The 22,715-nt window shown below is 36.5% G+C and overlaps 1 protein-coding gene across 2 annotated transcripts in view; it reads right to left on the bottom strand.

Moving 5' to 3' along the window:
- Positions 1–22,715, bottom strand: part of LOC306886820 (uncharacterized protein) — an 81,267-nt gene that overhangs the window by 45,404 nt on the left and 13,148 nt on the right. For both annotated transcript variants that reach the window (XM_079444137.1, XM_079444138.1), the window contains exon 8: positions 22,157–22,225. In XM_079444137.1, coding sequence (XP_079300263.1) covers positions 22,157–22,225 — 69 coding nt within the window. The remainder of the gene's footprint in view (positions 1–22,156; positions 22,226–22,715) is intronic.

Consider the following 22,715-nt stretch of genomic DNA (forward strand, 5'->3'; position numbering starts at 1 on the left):
GTGTAACTGAGCAAATGAAATGAGTAACAATACTTATAAGCGAATTCATCTCTGCCATTCCAATAATATGCAGATCTGGATGAACACGGACAAAAACATACTTGATGCATATGTTAAATTATAAAATCTTACTAAAGCAATAAATGAAATTGAATGACACAAATTAAAGAAGAGTGAAATACTTTAAAATTGGGAATTTTATGGATTTATTCCATATCAATTAGCTTTTATACCTCACATACTGTCAAGGTTTTCACATATTTTCGACCAAACTATTTTTATGACTCTTCCCAGACCTGGATATCAACTTATACAATCATCAACATATTTCTATTATTTTGGGGTTTTCTACTCTTTAAGGCACTCCTACAAGTGGACAGAACTATACACACATTCTGCATATCCAAATTTTTGACTCAAAAGTGCTCTTAAGAACATCATCTTTCATGTCTCAAATGTATGTGTCCTCTCTCAATAGAAAAACACAGAACAACATCACAGAAAAATATTTCAGTTTTTGTTGCAATAAGAACTGCCCTATCTTTGTTTCCCTTGAGATTCCAAACAAAATATATATAAATAACACTGAAAAGAAAAAGCTGTAGCTGCTCGACCTTAAAAAAAAACCTGTCCAGGTTCAATTTTTTTTTTTTTTGAGAATTCAGCAATACAACCATTAGTTTTAGACGTAGTATAAAAGTATAATGAAGGTCCCTCTCTTAATCAGAATTACATGAGATAAGGTCTTCACAAATGTCAGATTTACAAAAAGCCTATAACTTTTCAAGAAATGTAAACACATGTACAGCCAAAAAGCCTTGATAAGTGAACACTGGAGAGCAGGTACTGGAATATTGAAAAGCAGAGAGATGAAATTGTGCAAAAAGCCATTCACGGCCAGCACAAAGGAACAGACAACACAAAGCTTGTTGTTGAACATGCTCTCACTCAGAATTTGAAAGTGGCGCAGCCTCTTGTGACGATCAAAGTAACACGAGTCAATGTCCTCTCTATTTACTTTCCTAACAAACCGTCACAGGACGGTTCCGCGCAGACAACAATGTATGATAAGCAGCCTATTTGGAGTATCAAAGGTAGACAAAGGAGCTTTCCTGTCACAAAATCAAGTCACGTTTTCAGGAGAAAAAAAATGTCAGTAATAAAAAGACGCATTGAAAAAAACTTTTGCCAGAAAGGAAGTTCATGGATCTTCAACCCACTTCAAGATGAAGCATATATTAAATGTTTGTACATATTTGTCCACGTCATGGGTTCCGTGTGTATTTTTGTAATTACAAACAAACTACTAATTATGCAGAAATAAAATAGCTTCAAGCTGAAAGGTCCTAGGTCGGAGCCTTGAGGGACATCATAATAAGGCAAGTGAGGACAAGCAGAGAGGAGGGAGGATGGGTGTGAAGACAAGAACAGCAGCCAAATTAGAGAAATTAAGAAGAGGAACCCAAATGTCAGGTCAAACATAATTAGACTGGGATGAGAAAGAGAGAGAGAGTGAGAAAGATGGAGAGAAGGAGTGAGGAAAAAGTAATGAGATGCTCTGGAACACAACATGCCGAGGAGTTTTCAGCACCACAAAGTTGCAATAAACAAGTCATTACATACATATATGTACATAAGTTCATTGCATATATGCTATCTATACACTACATTACTGCTTTTTAGACAGACAAAAACAATAATGTAAACACTCAAAATGATATAGAAAGAAGTTATACAGGAGAGAGCACATGCCAAGAGGCGTGGATATGGGATGCTGTGATTGCCATCTAGGGCTGCAACTAACGATTATTTTGATAATCGATTAGTTGGCCAATTATTCTTTCGATTAATCGGATTAAAAAATATTGACCAAAAAAAACACTATTCCACATTCTGCCCAATGTTCTACAAACAAACGTGACAACTGAATGCTATGAAAACATACAGTGCTTAATTTATTAGACCACTTATCATAATAAAGAGAAAACATATTTTAGAAATTTGTCAAATTTGTTTAAATTTAAAAATGTTATTGTCATTTATTGGACATAATAATAAAAAGTGGCCTCATAACAGCTTGCATTCTTGCTGGTATTGTTTATGTACTTTTTGACTGCAATTGGGTATCGCGAAAAAAAAATACTCAAATAAAAAATACAAAAAAAAATAAGTGCTCTGGTTTTCTTTCATAGATAACAGCAATAATGATATTATAGCATTAAAAATAGCCTACTACTGTTACTAAAGAGCTTACACATATTGGAGTACTAACCAGTACAGAAAGCCGAAAAATGATTTTGGTTATCACCAATACTGTTACTTTAGAGCAGCAGTGGCACAAACCTTACATAAACACATTGTTAAACTTACATAAATTTGTTAAGCATTGTAAAAATTGAATATAGTTTAAACCTCTATTAAAAATTAAAATAATAAAGATAATAATAAAGACGAATAAAAACACAAACTCAGTGTTAACCAACAGGTAAGAGTAATGTTCTGCAGGAACTACTTTGATCACAGTCACCTCGTCATTTCTTTATCCTGTAAAAGGCCGTTATGGAGCGTCTCATGTTTATATTCAGACAGACAATTACACGCTGTTATCCCTTTAAAGTTCCTACTCTCATAAAATATTCGCACTGCATGTTGACTTTTAAACCTTAAATTAACTTTCAACAACAGATAATTCAGCACAGTGGATATGTTTGCGCTGAAAAGCCTATTAATTGTCTCCCTCTCTACTGTGTTCTGTCCGTCTGACGCGCGTGCGCGCGCCCGCCGCGCCGGCGCTCATTCGGTATTTTAAACTTAACACAGACTGTCAGGACGGACCTTTATGCAAAAATGGAAATGCTCGCGTGAATTTGTGGCATTTATAGATAAGGATATGACCGTAAACTGAACGTTTTTGCGCTGAGGACGCACACGCATCTGTCAAAGCGCCTGACAGGGCAAGCCATTACTCTTATGCATTAACTTAAAGCTTAAAATAAAGAATTATCATGTTTTGGGCAGCTTGGATCACGTGCTTCTCCGGCAGAATCTCATTCTGTTTCCTCCACTATTTTTAGATGCATTTTGTCCATAGAAATGCATTATTCAGTGCCGTAATTTGACTAACCAGCTGAAGTTGGACGTACACCGTGGGCAGACCCGATTAATCGATAATGAGAATCGTTGTCGATGATTTTCATAATCGATAATAATCGATTTTATCGATTAGTTGTTGCAGCCCTATTGCCATCGCAAGCCTCTGCCCAAGTTTCACCACTGATTGGGCACAGCTCAAGAGAGTTTTTCAGAGTGGATACCGTAACAAAACACAATGAATGACTGTGCAACAACTGACAGCAAGATGACTGATGTCGAGCACTTTCTGAGAAAATGCACAAAATACAAATATCTGGGAAAGATTTTTAAAATAAATCTGTACACCATACATTGAATACACCATACTTTTTATAGAAATGAAATGCTAAAAACTGTTAACAATAACTGCTGTGCTATAGCAACACAATGTGTCTCCCTCTGCTTCAGTATAACAGACACATTTTACCACTGCTTTTCTTTTACAAATTTTTTCCTTAACCTGTAACTTTATTTTAATTGTCAATTATACTATGCATTCATTTATGTATGCATGTTGCTTTGCACCATTTAAAGACCATTTCACAACAAATGTGACACAAATAGCAGATCAATTCTATTTAGAAGTAAAAAAGTGTGGTGAAAGAATGTTAACAGTTTGGATTGACGTTAGCAGCTGTAAATATGTGTGGAAACAGAAAATGGAAATTAAATGTGTGTCAAACTGGGCAAAGACTTATCCAATTAAGGCTTATATAATGGTATGGATAAGGTGGACATAATATATTTATACCCTTTTCTTATAAATTAATTAAAATACCAAAACAGAAAAATTAATTTTTCTACAAAGGAATTTAGGCATCTCAACTTATGAGGCTAAAAATTTAGGCATCTCAACTTATGAGGCTAAAAATTTAGGCATCTCAACTTAGGCACAATATGAAAAATGGATATTTATTCTGAGATTTAAAGATTACATTTAAGAGTGTTAATTTGCATAATTACAATAATAATTAGTGTTTTTAAAGATTAACTGATGAGTGAACAAAATAAATAAATAAATATAGATTTTTTCGTTCATTCACATGGTATATTTATGGATTCCTTTTTATGCAAGAAAAAGAGAGAAACAGATAGAGAGAAAAAAAAAAGAGGACAGTTACCCAAAGCCATTGATCTTGTTAACAATGAAAGTCAAGTGTGTTGTGTGATGTATGTGAAAGAGAGCAAGACAGAGAAAGCACCAAAACACAAACATGAAGCAATCCAGCCTGTAAACTGCTTTTAGAGAAGTGAATGTTTGATCTCTCTTGCCCTTCGCTCATGGAGGTAATGATTAAAAGGGCGACAGACCGAGAGCGACAAACACACAGGACAGATATCACAAAGCAACCCCTCTTGTTATCTGCTTTTAGGATTGTGCATGTCTGATCTTTCATGGCCTTTGCTGACAGAGTTATTGATTGAGAGAGAAAGAGAATGCAGCCCTGTCGCTCCTCCAGATGTGCTGTGAGTCTCACTGCATCTCTGTGCTGATGCAGTAACAGGTTACACATGTGTATCAGCATGTCTGTCTGTGTGCGATTGTGTGTGTGTGTGTGTGTGTGAAACAGTGCAGTCTCTGTTCTCTCCTCTAATTCAGGCTGCGTTTTCCTTCTTCTGCTGCTCCTGCTGAGCTCTGACGCTTCTACATGCCCTCCCTGACCTCTGCTGGCAAGACAAATAGATTTCCCTCTACCTTCATCTAAACATGCACTCATACTAACACACGCACAGACCTTATTAGGATTATTATTGATGTTCTGTCAACATGGCACCTAAAATACACTAAACCTCACAACCCTGAACACTGTTCTTAACTAAATTCATGTACAAAAGTGTGAGTCAAGTGTGTTGTGTGTTTGTGTGTGTGCGTGTGAGTGAGGGAGTGAAGGTAGAGAGAGAAACAGACAATAAGAGAGAGCGAGAGAGAGAGAGAGAGAGAAAAGGGGCAAATGGAGATGGAAACTGAAACATGGCACTAAAAAAGTACCATGTTTTTAGACATGTACCATTGTAAATGCTTTACTTTTAAAAATGCATAGGCATATATAGGGCTGGGCGATATGGCCAAAAAAATTATCACAATTTTTTTCATATCAGTCGATATCGATAATTATCCCGATAAGTTTAAAGCCAGATTTTTGCTCCAAAGTGAAAGTTGTAGAAACCAATAAAATTTTCCTTAACAAAACAAATATCTAAATAAATAAATAAATATATATATATATTTTTTTTTTTTTTTTTTTTTTTCTTCTTCTTCTTAGTTTCTGCATGTTCTAATGAGTGATATTGTTTCAAATCAAGGAACAGGTTTGGGTTGCCTGATAATATTAATATCACTTTTTTGTCTCTTAGAAATGCACATTTGATAGTAGCTTGAGTTAGGATGCAGAGGTTAAATTGAGCCATGGCAGCATTAGTCTCCCATAGTAGCATACATTTAAATCATGAAAAACACAGTTTAAACCACACATATAGCACCTCAACACCATGGTAAAAATATAACTATATGGTTTTTAGGTACGTTAGCCTATTTGTATGAAAAACAGTAGTCTAAAAACATTCAGTATAAATGCACACATGCTATAGCTTCATCACAAATACATACTATAATTATACACCATTACTCCTGTAATAAAATTGAGTGAGAATATCCCACATTTCTACCATAATACCATGGTGCAGTGAGTGTTACTACAGTAAATCCATGGTAAATGATGGCGTTGTGTAGACTGAAATGCCTTCTAACTGTCTCGTTGCACACAGTGCTTCTCCTGTTTGGCTAGTTTAAATTACAGAGTCATTTATGTTCATTGCTGAATGCAAGCGCTCACAGCGCTGTTTAGTGCTCGCGTGACCGAGTAAACACATCTGCTGTAGTGAACTCGCGCCGCGCGGCACTTGAACTGTGATCCAAGCAGATAAATGGTCCGTGTGGTGCGATTCAAATGAGTCACGCTGTTTCATTTCGCTTTTGCTGCATAAACATTATTTTGAACTCTTCATATCGTTTCATCGAGGAAAATTATATCGCGATAATTATCGTTATCTAATTATCGCCCAGCCCTAGGCATATATTATATATAAATAACATAGAGATAAGAGAGGGGTATAAACATTAAACATTACAAAAGCGTAAAACAGAAGTGTAACTACATACATACTTTTATGCTTAATTATGTTTATTTTACCTTTTGAATGTTATTTTTATTTAATTTTTTTGCCTTTAATTGTTGGTCTACATACACACGCATTTTTCAGTCTTGTGCATGAGTGCCATATTTTTATGATGATATAATAAAACTTATAATAAAAATGTTAAATTAAATAAAGATTAACATGTCAAATTGAAGCAGCAACTACATTTAAAACGTATGCTGCAAATAAATATACAAACAAATATACTACCATTTGAAACAGTCACTATATACTACCACCATTATATTACTTTTGTGTAAAAGGATAGATAGAACAACCACTGTATATAGTATTGTTTGTTACATGCTATTGACCTACATAAAAACGTGCTGACGTTGCTGCAGGTCAGCTGCTCTGATCGCATGTAGTTCATTAGTCTGCCGTGGACATATAATGTCAAGAGGAGCTTATAGTCCACTCAGCTGTGCAGTTCAAAATCACAGCAGCACTTCCGCAACGTAGAAGCAAGAAACACTGCCAAAAAAAACCCCTGAATGCCAGCTTTTACCCCCACGCTGTGATAAAAATAAAAGTCTCTCTTCAGACTTTCTCAGCTTAAACCACAAACTGCACTCGGCTCACCTGGATGTTACAGAGTTCAGCTCATGCTTCACTGTGTAACTTAAAGAGTTCTCAACTATGCATTTCCTGCATCCTTTAGAACAGCTTTCTGTATGCCCCTGATACAGGGCATCTAAAAGTCTAAAGACTGTTGGTCTTTAAAAAGCATAATTTCGAAACAATGACCTGAATGTGTAGTTGAGCGCCTTGGAGTGCTGTGTATAATGTGCATTTAATGCCAATTATTAGACAGAAACACTGAAGATGGATGGGCATTTAGAGTAATTTTATAGTCAAAAAAAGTTTAAACAGTTATCAAATAATGTATACTTGAAAACATTTTATGGAACATAAAAATAACAATTTTATAGATTTTTATTTAGTAATAGAATCATATAAATCAGATATTAAAATAGTTAAAATAAGCTAACAACCTTCAAAATTATATACAAACTACAATATTATTTAAAAAAATGTAAATGAATATAAAAATAAAAAATGAAAACTATTTGAAAAATTCACTGACACTTTTTTCCAACTTAGAAAATCTACCAGTTGATTGCACATGCCCATCCCCAGTGGAAAGCGACTTGAAAATGTTGCAAGATGAATTTAAACCTTGCCATCCATGTGAGCACCAGAGCTCAATGCATTGTGAATATGCAAACAAGACTGCTTCACAGCATGCCTTCAAGTAGCTCTGTAACGAAACAAACACACTCACAGACAAACAACAACACATTCCCTTCCCGCTCTCTGAGACGCATTGACTGCAAGAGTTTGATTTCAGCGGCAGCGGAGCTGTCAGCCACGTGCCGCAGCTCTTGTGACGCTGGAGTAGAGCTGAGCTCTGACTGACAGTCAGGAGAGAGCAGACGCTTGCTGACAGGACTCCAAACAAAGGGAAGTGTCAGTTTGCTTGCGTGACATGCCGGAGGCTTACATGTGGCAAAGAAAAGCTGAAGATGAAGCACTCGTGCCAATTTAGAAGCACTGCCAGTCCTAGGAGATTTTAATCTCATCCATGAGATATCAATGAGAGGCTGTCAAAGAGATGGAAGAATATTCATCGGCGTTCTCTCTCTCTCATCCACACAAACAAACTCTGTATCACAGAGATAAGAGCATTAGCCCATTGGGAAGACACCTTTTACACAGGATTACATAAATTAACGGCACATTTCATTTGACAGATTAAACGTGGCACAGACACAGAATTCATAAGTGTTAACAAACAACAAAGCTCCAACTCCTGTCCAAAGACAGAAGGACGAAAAGTACAATGTGCTGTTGACAGCAAATTACTTCAAGTATGACGCCTTTAAATCACATCTGAATGATCAAATTTTAGTCTTAACTTCACATGAAACGGCACACAACAATATCAGTTACCAACAGAACACTGGGGTTTCTTTTAGCCGCAATATTCCAAATGGCCAGTTAAATATGCAGTCAGTTTTTGTTTATGTTTTGCTGGACAATCCCTGACTTATACTAATGGTGTAGATACAGCATCAAGCCAAAAAAAATAAAAAATCTGATGCAATTGTAGAAATACACTATGCACTGTAAGAGATGATAAATTTATTCCAAGAATCAAAATTGTGGCCCTCATGAGGCAACCCACAGCATGTCAAATAAAACCGCTTTTATAAGACTACCGATACAATTATCTTTATCTCAGTGGTCCTCAACCTTGACTCCAAAACCACAATAATACTCAAATGCCTCATGACTTTCAGTTTTTCATGATTAAATATTTCATTTTTTACTCATGTCTACCCAATACATTATTTTTAGAGCTTAGCATAACTAGAAAAATGTGTATTCATTATAATGCCAGTGAAGTTTTATTTATTATTTTACATGACTTTTCTAGGTCTAGACGTCACACTTTTAAAATGAGGCTCTCTCATATATCCTGACTCTGAAATGATAAGAAATATGTAGATTTTTAGTTGTTTTGGTTTATTTGAAATAATTTTAAGTAATCTTGGAAGTTTGCTGGGGCCCCCTGGTTGACAGTCACCCCTTTAGCTAATCTGAGTTTGAACATTTTTACAAAATATTATCCTTTTTTTGTGTGTGTAACCCATTTTAATGAGCAAAAAAAAAAACCATTACTGAGATTCTTTTTTTAATGTGATTTTTTACAGCAAAATGTATTCCTTTTGCATTTTGTGTACCCTGATGAAAAACTATTACAAGCTTGCAGGAATAAATGACTCATTTAGACCGTTTACGAGGTGACAGGCTTGTGCGACAAAACTATATTCCCTGCACGAGTATGATAAAATACAGATACAGCATCAATTACCCACATAATGCACATTCTTTGCTCTTCATTTAGCTACATTAGTGCTAAATGCTTTCTGTCTTAAGTGAAAAATACGAAAAGGCCAAACATGCCCATGTTGTTCCAAACAAAATCACTTTCTATTTCATACCGTATCACATCTTTCAAGTTAATAAGTACAAGGACTTTAAAGCAGCATTAACTAGTGTACAACATCCAAATATTGCATCATCTTAATAGCTCATTAACTCTTTGCATGCAAATTAGCTTGTGCAATATTAGCCTTCATGCCACACACCTTTCGATACGTGAACTTACAGGAATGATTTGGTGCTAAATGATCTCAAGTTCATCTAAAAGTGGGTGTTGGTAATTTTCTGTAAGCTGAATGAAGAGCCAATAGGGAATCACAGTTCCTCTTGACACTGTAAGTTGGAGGAAACCCAACGCTGCATTGTATTTCTGGAGCTGATCTTCTCAGCATTCACATCAAAGGCAAAACAACTCAGAACTCTTTGAATGACTGACAGGTCTATGTGAGAACAAATGCGTTTCCATGACAACCAGTCAGTTATTGGATGACAAGGGCATCATTGACAGAAAGATTAGAGCGAACTAGAGCCAAAGGAATACACGAAGCTAATAACAATCGAAAGGGAGTTTCACACAAACACACACAAACCCAATAACACAGACAAATACAAGTCATTAACTTAGCAGATTAGACCAAACATACCCAAACACAAACTCTGAAAAATAATACTTATTCGCTCCTTTTCTACCACTTTCACATATTCACATTATGACAAAAAAACTACAGCAAATGCATTCTTTCACTATTGCCTCTTGTTTGGGAGTCTTTATCTGCATACAAAGAGCAGCCACACACATTCACTCCTACAGACTCACATGTATACACAACAAAGGCCCTCATCAGCAGTGCTTCATTAAGCTGGGTAAACAGAACATTAATGATTCATTAGAGCCAGCGATGTTTATTAGTACACAAACCAAGACAGACAGAGCCTGTCTTATGCCCCCCTCTCAGACATATTTTGTATAGAGACACAAACACACTCAGCACAAAGCACTTCCAGACAGACATCCCCGTAAAACAATGGAAAAGCCACTTCAGCAATAAAAGAACAACACCTGAGACCAACTCTCACCTCTCAACAAGACTTTTGACTATCAGCATGAAGTCTGGATCACATTACAACTTATTAAAATTGTGTCATTAATTGCTCACCTTCATGTCGATCCAAACCTGTAAGACATTCTTTCTTCTTCAGAACACAAATTAAGATATTTTGCTGAAATCCGAAAGCTTTCTGACCCTGCATAGACAGCAACGGAACAATTTTTTATTTTTCATTTTTTGACATGGAAGTCAAGATCATTATTTTTTTTTTCTTTGTGCACAAAAAGTATTCTGGTAGCTTCATAGACCTCCAAGACCGCGGCCCCGGCCCCCGCCTCGGCCTCTACGGCAGGAGCCCTACTACCCCCCCAAAAAAATTCCTCGGGGGAAGTAGGGGCTTGATCCAGCTGGCATTTAGGAGGAGCGGGCACTTGGGGGCGCTCGGGCAGCGCGGACTCTTGGGGGCGCCCGGGCAGCGCGGACTTGGGTTGCCCACGGGCGGCTGACTTGTGGTTGCCGCGAATGGCGGCGGGCTTGCATGGGCAACGCGGGGCGGGCTTGCGTGGGCTGCGAACGGCGGCGTTAATCTCCCTGCGGACGGTGGGCTTAGAAGAGCCGTGGACGGCGGCGTTACTTTTCCCGCGGACTGTGGCGGACATGACTTCAGAGCCGCAGACGACGGCAGGCTTGTTCTGGCTCGGGGCAGGACACTCTCCAGACACTGGAGGATCCCTTCCCTCCATTTTAGTCCAGTGGTGTCTGGGAGGTGCACGGGACTTATGAAATGGCCCCGTGCCAGAACAGCGATAGGATGGTAGTGTCATCGAGGGCCATCGCCGCGGCGAGCCTGCAGAATTCCCATGAATATTCTACGAACGGGAGATCTAGGCGGGCAAGGGTGATGAAGCGCGGTAAAAAAACAGAACAACTAAAAACTTTTCAAAAAACGGGGAAAAAATAAACAGGGGAAAACGGCGTAGAGGTAACGGTTTGGGTCCAGTCTTCTGTCACAACAGACGTAGGAGCCAGGAACGAGGAGGCAAGGAGCTTCTTCAAAAGACTCTGAACAAACTCAGGGATCGCTGGAGATACAGATAAACACTGAATGACGATCAGACTGGACACAGAGGGAGGGAAACACAGGGCTAAAGAAGGGGAGACTAAACTAGATGATTAATAACACAAGGCTGGGGACTAATAAACTAATGATGACATGAAACGAGGACAGGAACGGAAAGACCAAATATGGGCACGAGAGGGAGGGAAACAGGACATGAGAAACATAGGTCTGACAACATCGGGCCCACGGTCATTAATTAATTGGATTAATATTGGCTATATGGAGCCTTATAAGAGGTCTGATAGGAAAATATTGTTATTTTAAGGTGTCCTTGTTACAGTGCAATTATACATTTAAATACTGTATAATATTAATTAACTACATGTATTTGCTGTATGCTAGGGTTAGGATTAGGGTTACTTGCATGTAATTATGCATAATTAATTGTTATTATAACAGTGATTACATGTAACGTGTAACAAGGACACCTTAAAATAAAGTGCTACCAAATATTTTAACAGAAATTTCACAACTCACAACTGTTAAAGAGATAGATGATAACTATTTGCATCATAACCTCTGGATATATTGGATAAGTCAAATAGAATTAGATAGTAGATAGTACTTTAATAGTAGCCATGCATTCTGACAAAATAGATTTTTTGCAAGCAAAACATAACTGCAGATATTTCATTATATTATAGTAAGCATTTTCCAGTGCATAAATGTGCTGGGCTCTTAAAATCATGAAAATAATGTTCTCGTAACACTGACTAGCTGAAGCTGCCACAAGAATGAGACAGTCCTGAGCCCTTCACTAGCAACTTTCTGCTGGTTCATGAGCCGAGAAGTGAAAGGCAGCAGACAGGGAAAAAAATAAGTCCATTCCACACTATTAAAACATCCAAAAAAAAAAAAAAAAGTGGCTACCCGAACCAATATTGGACTTGTAAGCCTGACACCACAGTCTCTTTTGGGTCTCATTGGCCCATGTTTGCTCATGTCGTCCCTGCTTTTGGTCAGCTGTAAATAGAGGCCTTGGCCTGTCTATACATACCTGACCCAATGCAGTGCAAATACGGTAATATAAAGCTGGACTGACAGCGCATAAAACGGCACTGGGAAAGATTTAAAGCAGGCTTGCGTTCCCAACCCAGCCAGAACGTTTTGTGGATGAGAAAATGACCGGGAAAAGAGCTAATGGCCCATCTCAAGTCTGCTGAGAGTATGTGAAAAGGTTACCACACACACCGTTAACCTCGTTCATATGACCTCATGACAAGACACATTCTTCTGATCTACGAATATGACTTATGAGGGTGTTACACCGCGCTCATGAGCACATACGCACATTTGCACGTGTGTACATCCATGCGAGAACACAGAGGAACACATTAATCATGAACAGTGTCATTATCCTAAAATGTCCCACAATGCGAAGGCCTGCAAATGTATAGGCTAATAACACTAAAATGTCCCGCAATGCAGCAGGCCTGCACATTTGCAGTCTAACACACACACACATACACACTGTCCATTTCATCTCTTTTGATCACTTTATCCCTGCCTGGGCTCTAGTGTTAAAAAGTAAACAAGCTTTCTTCCCCAGCAATCACTGGAGACATGGCAGACAACGAATAATTAATGATTAGGGCCGGCTCGTTTTAATAACGAGGCTTCGCTGGGACCGAATATTCAAATGAGAATTTATGACTCATCAGCAGCTTCTAATTAAGCCCGACCGTTGCATTATTTATCAGCTGTTTACCACAATCACTGAGAGAGTGTTTGTCTCTGGATAGGACTGTATTTTATGCATCTACCTAGTAAAATAATTTAAAATCATTAAGACAGTCAAAAGTCGAAGCTTTCATATTTATATCACATGAATTAAATTAACTTCAATATATAGTGTGGTTGTATATTACACAAAACTAAATTCTGGCACAGACCACAACACCTTTTTTTTCCCCTCTAAGTATCTTTCATCTGAAAATGAAGCTTTGATGAAACTCATTTACTCACCCACATCATTCCAAAGTTGCATGAACAATAATTAAAAAATGTTTACTCTTGCTCTCCAAAGACAAAAAAGCATCATGCTCATGCACAAATTTCACTCTGTTCCTCATAAAAATGCACAGTATATAACATTGTACATCCTAGCCCACAAGTCATGTTGCTTTTATAATGCTTTATCCTCTTTGGAGGTCAGCAGCATCTTTCCACATTCACTTTCATTGTACAAAAAAAAAAAAAAAAAAAGAGGAGCTCTGACATTCTGCTCAAAATCTGCACTGTATTTTTATTAACTAACATTAACAAAGATAAATAAATGCTATAAAAACATAATGGCCATTTTTTTAGCTAATGCATCTCTAATGTTAACAATTGTGTTAACCAGAAAACCACAGGTTTGTATAGAGATTAATAAAAAAATATATTGAACCTTCGTTTTGGATGAACTATTACTTTAAATACTGATTATGAGAAACATATTAGTTCTGTTATGTAAAAAACCTGTATTCATGGTGTGAACCTTTTACTGCTTAGTTCACCATTCATTATTTTAGTTCAACACCATAGAGATTGAGACACATATATATGGAGCAAAAGAGAGGTTTGTTTGCATCTATGAAAAAATAGGATTCTTTCATTATGTAGTCTATAAGACCATATAATTCAGCATTAAACTAAAATGTAAGAGATGCAAATCATACATATTAAGGATGATGTTGCATTATATATCATGTGCACATCTATAATCCAACAAAAACCTTATATATTATTGGATACTGATCAACGATTAATGATTTTATTAAGAATAGAAGACTTTAAAAGGGCAGGTCAGTGTAACTCAGTGACTGTATAGGCCTTGCCCTCTTCAAACATTTGATGCTCCTTAAACTGAAATTCAAAGTTAAGAGCTCCCTGCAGAGAGTTCTGATTAAAGATATGTTGAGGAAACAGCCTCTGGCATCTTCAGGTCAAAATGCTTGAACACTAAATGTGTATGTGAGTTTTCACAGCACATGGTGCATCACACAAGGCTCTCAGCTATCTCCAAAGCTTTAAAGTCATATCAAATAACGGTTTGATTTGTGCTCAATAATTCAGTGTCCGTGCCTGATGGACATTTCATTCTTTTCATTAGCTAAAAGTTCCTCTAACCGCTATTAAAAGTGTCAGCCAATCACTCCAGCTTAGAGCTGTGGAGAAGCATTATCTCAATTAGAGAGAAGCTCAGAGTGGCATTAGACTAGGAGTGAGCTTATGAGTCCTGCATGAAGGGATAGAAACATGACTCCAGGGTCACTGCGGAGACGCTTCAGAAATCTCTCTCTTTATAGTTCGCACTGCTGGTAGAGGTGAAAAAGTTTTATACTTGGTTTCATTTAGTTTAGTTATGAGCAGATAATTAAAACACCACCACAGCACTTTTTCACAAAGACACACATATAAAAAGAAAAACAGAGATTAAAAATCTGATAAAAGTACAGTAATTAAACCAGCCTTTTCAAACCAAGATTTGTGCGACTAAATAAAAATAATTAAACCATAAATATTCAAAAACAGATCTTCTCAGGAAAAAAGAATAAAATACTCTGAAAAAAGTAAACCTGAATGAAACTGGAGATTTCATTTCATTAAAAATTGTACTTACCCTCCAAAAATATTTTTATATTTTCTTCTTCTTATCTTATTTTTCTTTATTTTTCCTTCTATTATATTCTAATTCCATACTGTTATGTAAAATATAAACTCAAAATATATTTTTATATCTATACTATTTTGTTTAAATATTTATTTTGAGGTTTGCTAAAACTATTTAATTAAATGTTGCTAAATTAGTGTTTTTAAAAATTTACTTTTAGCATTAGATGATGGGCATTAGTAAAGTCAAGTCAAGTCACCTTTATTTATATAGTGCTTTTAACAATACAGATTGTGTCAAAGCACTTAACAGTATCAAACTGGAGGATCGAGTGTCAGTAATGTATAATAATAAGATTAAACACTCAATTTTCAGTTAAAGGCATTTCATTATTTAGGTAATCATTAGGGTAATCTAAATGTAAAAATCACGCATGCATGCATATTTGTTCACACATTTTTCTTGCCAAAAAGTCCAATTTAATTCTGAATACTGGGAGACATTTACCAGGTAGTTTTAACTTGAAAATCTGATTTTCAGCTATTTAAATGTGAGCAATTTCTTCATCTCTAGCAGTACTAAACAAAATTACTAAAATATTGACAATTTCAAACAAGTTTCCCAAACTCTCCCATCACCTGAAACGACAAAACAACAACCAAAACAACAATTCCATCTCAAAATTATATCATGGTTGAGCCAATGTTGCTGTATTGGGCTGGTCGACAAACACAGTAAACATGTTTTGATATCATCTCAGAGACCTAAATCAAAACAATCTGTCTTCTAATCAAAAGCAGATGCAATTCTATTACCTCAACCTTATTAGATCGTGCCAACAATCACATCAGCAGTTTGCAAGGAGTTACAAACACTCAGATCCATCTCGCACTGGACGGATAGGATTTTAAACAAGAAAAAAAAGACTACTACATATTTTCAATAAATGAAAATTCGAACACACAGTTTAACAATCTAGAAACAAAAAGTGAACACAAAAGATGACCTCAGCCTTAACACACACATGGCTTCCTCACCTCTAAAAATACTCCTCAGTCCTCTTTTTTTTTTTTAGCCTCCAGAGACTGACACGAAGGAAGAGAGTATCTTCCCAAATTATCATTCTTATCAGAGCCGGTCAGGATTACTGATGACTCTCTCGCCGAGCTCCGACACACACACACACACACACACACAACAAAAGACCGGAATGAGAAAGAGATGGAAAAAAGAGAGAACATTATTCGTACCCAGTGAAGATGTGGAAATGTGTTAAAGCCTTAAAGCCAGCTTAGTCTCTAAGAGACTGTCATATGCTCCTTCAGAGGAAAATCACTATAGAAGCCATATCTATAGCTGACACAATGTTAATCCTGTATAAAGGTGTCCTGACATCAACAAAACCCTAGAGTAAGAAATTCTGACAAGTACAAATCACATCACAGAGTAGCATGGCATAGCAAACCAAACCAAAAGGTTGTAGGTTCAAACCCCACAACAAAATGTTACATGAATTCTATTGAATCCAGTATTAAGTACTTTAAATCACTTTCAAAGAGCCAGTTGATTGACAAACTATTGGACAGCATCATGCCCTAGAGAAGATCTGTTCAATAAAGTCATAATTTTTGTTTTATTTATGCACAAAATGTATTCTCGGGCTGGATACTATTTTAACAATGTCCTTACTACCTCTGTGGTCCTTAAATGTGGTAGTAGCACTGCTGTCTATGCAGGGTCAGAAAACTCTTTTGATTTGATCAAAAATATCTTAGTTTGTGTCCCAAAGATGAATGAAGGTCTTACTGGTTTGGAATGACATGAAGGTGAGTAATTAATGACAGTATTTTATTTTTGAATGAACTATCCCTTTAAGTAAATGGTGACCAATTTTTCATTCTTTAAACTCAAATAAAGGTGCTCCACAAGGGATTTGGTCAGAAAAAACACAATTTGGATCAATCTAAATGAATTGCATTCAGTTAAGGCCCATTGACACCAAGGACGATAACTATAAAGATAATGATAATGATATCGTTATTTTATTCTAAGCACACACTTGCCTGCCGCTTTAAATTCTCGAGTTCGTTATAGCACGATGGATTCTGATTGGGTGTCAGTGTTTTTATCATTCATCAGCTGGAAAAAATAAATTCTGGAAGGGATTCCAACGATATCGTTTCTCTGTGCCTTTATCATTATAGCTGTGGTGTGGTGGACTCTGCTATTCTTTAATACTGAGAACAATTTTTAGAACTATATCTTTATCACATTATCTTTATAGTTATCGTGCTTGGTGTGAACAGGCCTTTACAAATGAAAAAAAGTGAAATCTGACAACAAATGATGTGAGAACCTTTCTTAGCCGTTTTGGTGAATTAGGTTTAAACAATTTAGGTTCAACCAAAACCAACCCAAACGAAAAGAGGTATACTATCTTGTTACATAACGCAATGACATTCATAAATTTAAGCGTGGCCCAAGTATCCAGATACTTTTTGGGGTTACTGCTGTTGTGCTCACAGACAAAAAGTGAAAAGTCCAGTGCACTGGTGTGTGGTCATTGGCTCCAAAAGGCTAATTAGGACAAGGGTCTCTGTGTGTATAACCTTGTGTGTTGGTCCCTAGGGTTTGAGTTTCTTTTAAATATCTCCCTCTTTAAAGATAATTAAGTCCTCCGTACTGACATTAAACAGTACCTTCGTCACTTTTAAAGGGCAAGACTTCCTTCTCCTCCCAACTACTGCATTTCATACAACTATATCGCTTTCAGCTCTCTCCATTCCTCCCACTCGTCCTACTGCCTGTGTCTCTCTTCCTCTCCTCCCTCTGTTCAGCCCACTAGCAAAGCAAGACATCAATCTTATGCTGTCACATAGTGTGTCAGGCTTTGACCCAGCTGGAGTGGAGCAGGAAAAGGCCTTGCTAATATTGAGTTAACTCATGCAGCATGCGCTGCCACTACACACAAACACACACACTCTCCAGAGTCCTCAAAACTCATTTTGAATTGCCACTGTCTGGCAGTTACATACATAGCCAAAAAAACTAATATCGAATGTGTTCATGCAGGACATTATGGCACAAGGACACACACATATTCTATATATAAATCTATAAAGCAAGCAAATACAGTGCCCTCCAAAAGTATTGGAACAGTAAAGACAAAATTGCTCTGTTGGCTGTGGAGTAAAGACATTTACAAATATGATTAAAAGATGAATATGAGACAAAACTACAGAATGTCACATTTTATTATTGGGTGATTCAACACAGATATTTTACCAGCTAAGAAGTTCAGCACTTTTAGAGTTTCATCCCTCTATCTGATGTGAGCATAAGTATTGGAACAGTTGCCTCACAGGTCTTTCTAAGTGATCAGCTGTGTCCTGTTGCATTAATTCTTCAGATATTAAAAGCAGGGAATGTGTTGTATCAGTTATATCCATTACTTCTGTATTCTGAATCTTGCATTCGATGATGACACACACAAACCAGGATGAAGACGAGGGAGCTGACTTTGAGAGAAAAGCAAGCAATTTGGATGCTAAAAGAAAAAAGGAAGTCAATTAGAGCTCTAGCAAAAATAAAGGGCATGGAGAAATCAAGAGTTTGGAAACCACCAGCAACTACCTGATCGGCTGAGAAAACAACAGTAGTTGATGACAGACAAATCATAAAAGCTGTGAAAATGAACCATAAAAGACGTGTCTGTAAAATCACCAACAACTTCCAGAAAGCTGGGGTGATGCTCTGACAATCTACTGTCCTCAGGAGACTTTGACTCAGAATAACAGATGCTACACAGCAAGATGCAAACCTCTGACCAGCACCAAAAATAGAAAGGCAAGATCAGAGTTTGCAAAAAAGCACAAAGGTGAGCCAGAAGAGTTTTGGAACTGTGTTTATGGACCGATGAGACAAAGATGAACCTTTATCTAAGTGATGGGAAAGCAAAAATGTGGAGGAAAAAAAGGAACTGTAATGATCCCAAGCATACAGCCTCATCTGTAAAGCATGGTGGAGGTGGTGTCATGGCATGGGCATGCATGGCTGCCTCTGGAATAGGCCCTCTCAACTTTACTGATGACTTAATGTATGATGACAGTAGCAGAATGAATTTGGAAGGGTACAAAACCATCTTGCCTACCAATATTCAAGAAAATACCACCAGATTCATTGGGAAGTGTTTCATATTGTATCAGGACAATGACCCCAAAACACCCTGCCAGTTCAGTCAAGGAACTTATAAGGGCAAAGAAATGGAAAGTCTTAGATTGCCCAAGTCAATCTGCAGATTTAAATCCGATTGAACATGAATTTGCTGCATTAAAGGCTGGGAAAAGTATTTCAAAGGATGAGACCAAGAGTCTGGTGATGTCTATGGGTCACAGACTCACTGCTGTGATTGTGCGCAAGGGATCTGCAACTAAATAATAGCTTTTAATCTTTTATATCTGCCTTATGTTCAACTGTCCCAATACTTATGCTCACATCAATGAGTGGGATGAACTCTAAAAGTGCTGTTCTTTTTATTTGGTAAAACATGTATGTGTTAAATCACCCAATAATAAAATGTGACATTCTGTAGTTTTGTCTCATATTCATCTTTTAATCATATTTGCAAATGTCTTTACTCCACAGCCAACAGAGCAATTTTGTCTTTACTGTTACAATACTTTTGGAGGGCACTGTATCTTACTCCTGTAATAAGATCATGCAGAGCCTTTCTACCTTCAAAGGATAACATTAAATAAAATTTAAAAACTCACTATTTCCAAGTATTGCAACATTTTACCATTTTACACTTCGTCAGAATATTAAAAATAATGATAATTTTGTTAAACTGTTCATGTTTTAGGAAAAACATAAAAAAAATAGAGAGAGATTTAGGTTAATAGATACTCACACAAGATTATTTCTATTTGACCAAAGTCTGGACTCAGAACTAGCTACAAATATAGCATTTTCCAATACAGATGAAAGACAAATTAGTGAATAAAATATCAATATATAAATCACAGTAATTACTATACTCTAAATATAAATAGTCATAATATTATTGTGCACTGTAAAAATGCTTGCACTTTTTTACAGAAAACCTTAAGATGTACAGTAAAAAACTATTAATTAACATTATATGCAATTTTAGAGAAAAATACTGTCAAAATTGTGGCTTTTGAAAGTAAAAACTATGGATTGCTATTTAAATTATGGTGAAAGAAAACCACAGTTTTATGTTTTATTTTTTATAATTTCATATTATTTAAGTAGTCAACTATTATTATTATTTTGATGTGCACTAATGAATCATGTAAAACACAACTAAGGACATATATAACAAAAATGTATTATTTTTAAGCAATTTAGGCTTGAGTTTTAATATGCTGACTGTTTAAAAAAAATATTCAACAGTATATCTGGAGCTTGGACTGCCTTCTAGATATCCATCCTTCTCTTTCTCTCTCCCTTTCTCTCTGTTTAGAAGTGCTCACCTTTCCCAGCTGTCCAATCAAAGGGCCTTGCTGCCGGGGGGCCCGGCTTCTGTCTAAACACCCGCTGTCGCAGAGCCGACCCTGCAACCTTTGGCATCATTTTGACAGACAGCCAGGTGACTGGTTTTAATATTAATATGTCCCCCGTGCTGAGAGGAGATTCTATTTGTGTTCGGCTAAGGGAGAGCAGACGCTTTTTAAAAGTCAGGCAGCAGCCCTCAGTCCTTCACTGTCTCCTCAGGATGAACCGAACAAACATAAGCAAGTATGAAAAAGAACTGAAGAAAAGTGTGCTCCTCACAGCTGTCAATTTATCATTCTCTCTCCCTCACCTTACAGCATCTCATCCTGGTCCTGCCCTACTTCATTCTGTCTCTCGACCCCATCATTCTTCCTTTTTCCTCTCCGCTATTATTTAAATTCTCTTTTCTCTCACTTTTTCAGATACCTCTCTCCGAGTGTTGGACAGGTGTCAGGCCGTTCACACACACTGCACAAAAAGGGTCCTCCTGCACACTCACACTCAACTGCAAAGGTCACAGTAAAGTGCAAATAAAATACCAATCCTGCATTATTCAAAGAACACCTTAGTGCTGATAGAAAAAGAGAAAAGGGTTTAAAGGGAAACAAATGTTTTTGTCAAAGAATTCTCTTCAAGAATTCAAATCAGAATATTAGAATGATTTCTGAAGGACGATGTGACTGGAGTAGTGTTAAAAAAAATCAGCTTTGAAATCACCGGAATAATTAACACTTAAATACATTAAAACACAAAATATATGCAAATAGAAAACATTTTTTAAATAGTAAAAATATTTCAAAATTGTACTGTCGGTGCTGTACTTTGGATCAAATAAATGCAGGCTCGGTGAGCAGAAGAGATTTCTCAAAAAAAAAAAAAAAAATCTTACTGTCCGAAAACTTTTGACTGGTAGACTGTTCGCATGCACTCAACAGAAACATATGCATTAAAATTTTGTTTCTCAAAAGTGTTTCTTTAATATTAATAACAATAACAACAAAAACAACTGATTTGTTCAGCTCACCAGCCTCATAACAACATCAGACATCTTTAGGTAGTAAATAACTGTCCTGCTGACAATTATACAGTATTATAACACACTGGGTGATGGTTTACTCTACAGATGCAGTAGAGCACACATTAAACATTCTCATTACACATAACACTGACAGATGTAAGCCTGTTTGTTAGACATATAGCTAATATTAGTGTACTTGTAGTACAAGATATATTCTATAGGTCTTTAAACATGCTTGCACAGCAAGAATGGATTGTCCTGGATTAAACGGTGCTCACACTGGATAAATAAGGACTGACTCTAGAATGGATCCAATGCACTATTATGAAATGATTTCTAACCCAGTAGCTTGCGAACAGCTCATCAGCTGAACCCGTGTATAGGACGGCATTACCACCACCTCAAAGAATTACTGACAGGTACTTTACGCTCATCTTCAACATTCAATGACATTTCAGTTCTGCCTTGCCGAGAAGCATTGAAGTTGAACATTCTGAAACTAAATTCTGAATTCTCTAAACAGATTGAAACATTTGAAATGTTCTTCTTGAAAGTGTTGCCCTAGACCATCATCTCACCTCATACTCCTCGGCCTCGATCAGCAGTTTGGCTGTTGTTATTCTGGATTCATAAGGTGGGATGTTGCTCTAAAACAAAAAACAATACAGTAAATATTGACTGAAAGGTAAATTAGCTAAGGATCATAAAAGCCTTGATGATGTGATTTGATAAAACAAAAATTATGAAAACTTATTTTTCATATTTTTTCATAATTATAGAATAAAATGCTACTCTTTAACAGCTATTTTACAAAAAAGAATTAGAAAATAAATACACTATTCAAAAATTTTAAACCAGATTTAGTTTTTTGTTTTTTACTGTTTTTGATGAAAGACTCTTCGGCTCACCAAAATAAATATTTTTCTATTTTAAAATGTAATTTACTCCTGTATTGGAAAAGCTGATGTTTTAACCACTCCAGTCCTCAGTGTCACATGATCCTTCAGAAATCATTACAATATGCTGCTTTTGTGTTCAAGAAACATTTCTAATTATTACTGAAAACAGTTCTGTTGCTTGATATTTAATTAATTAGAATTGATCTGAAATATAAATCTTTTGTTTGTACCCATGTAA

The sequence above is a fragment of the Barbus barbus genome (genome assembly GCF_936440315.1).
Source record: "Barbus barbus genome assembly, chromosome: 21".
In the NCBI taxonomy this organism is placed as follows: Eukaryota; Metazoa; Chordata; class Actinopteri; order Cypriniformes; family Cyprinidae; genus Barbus; species Barbus barbus.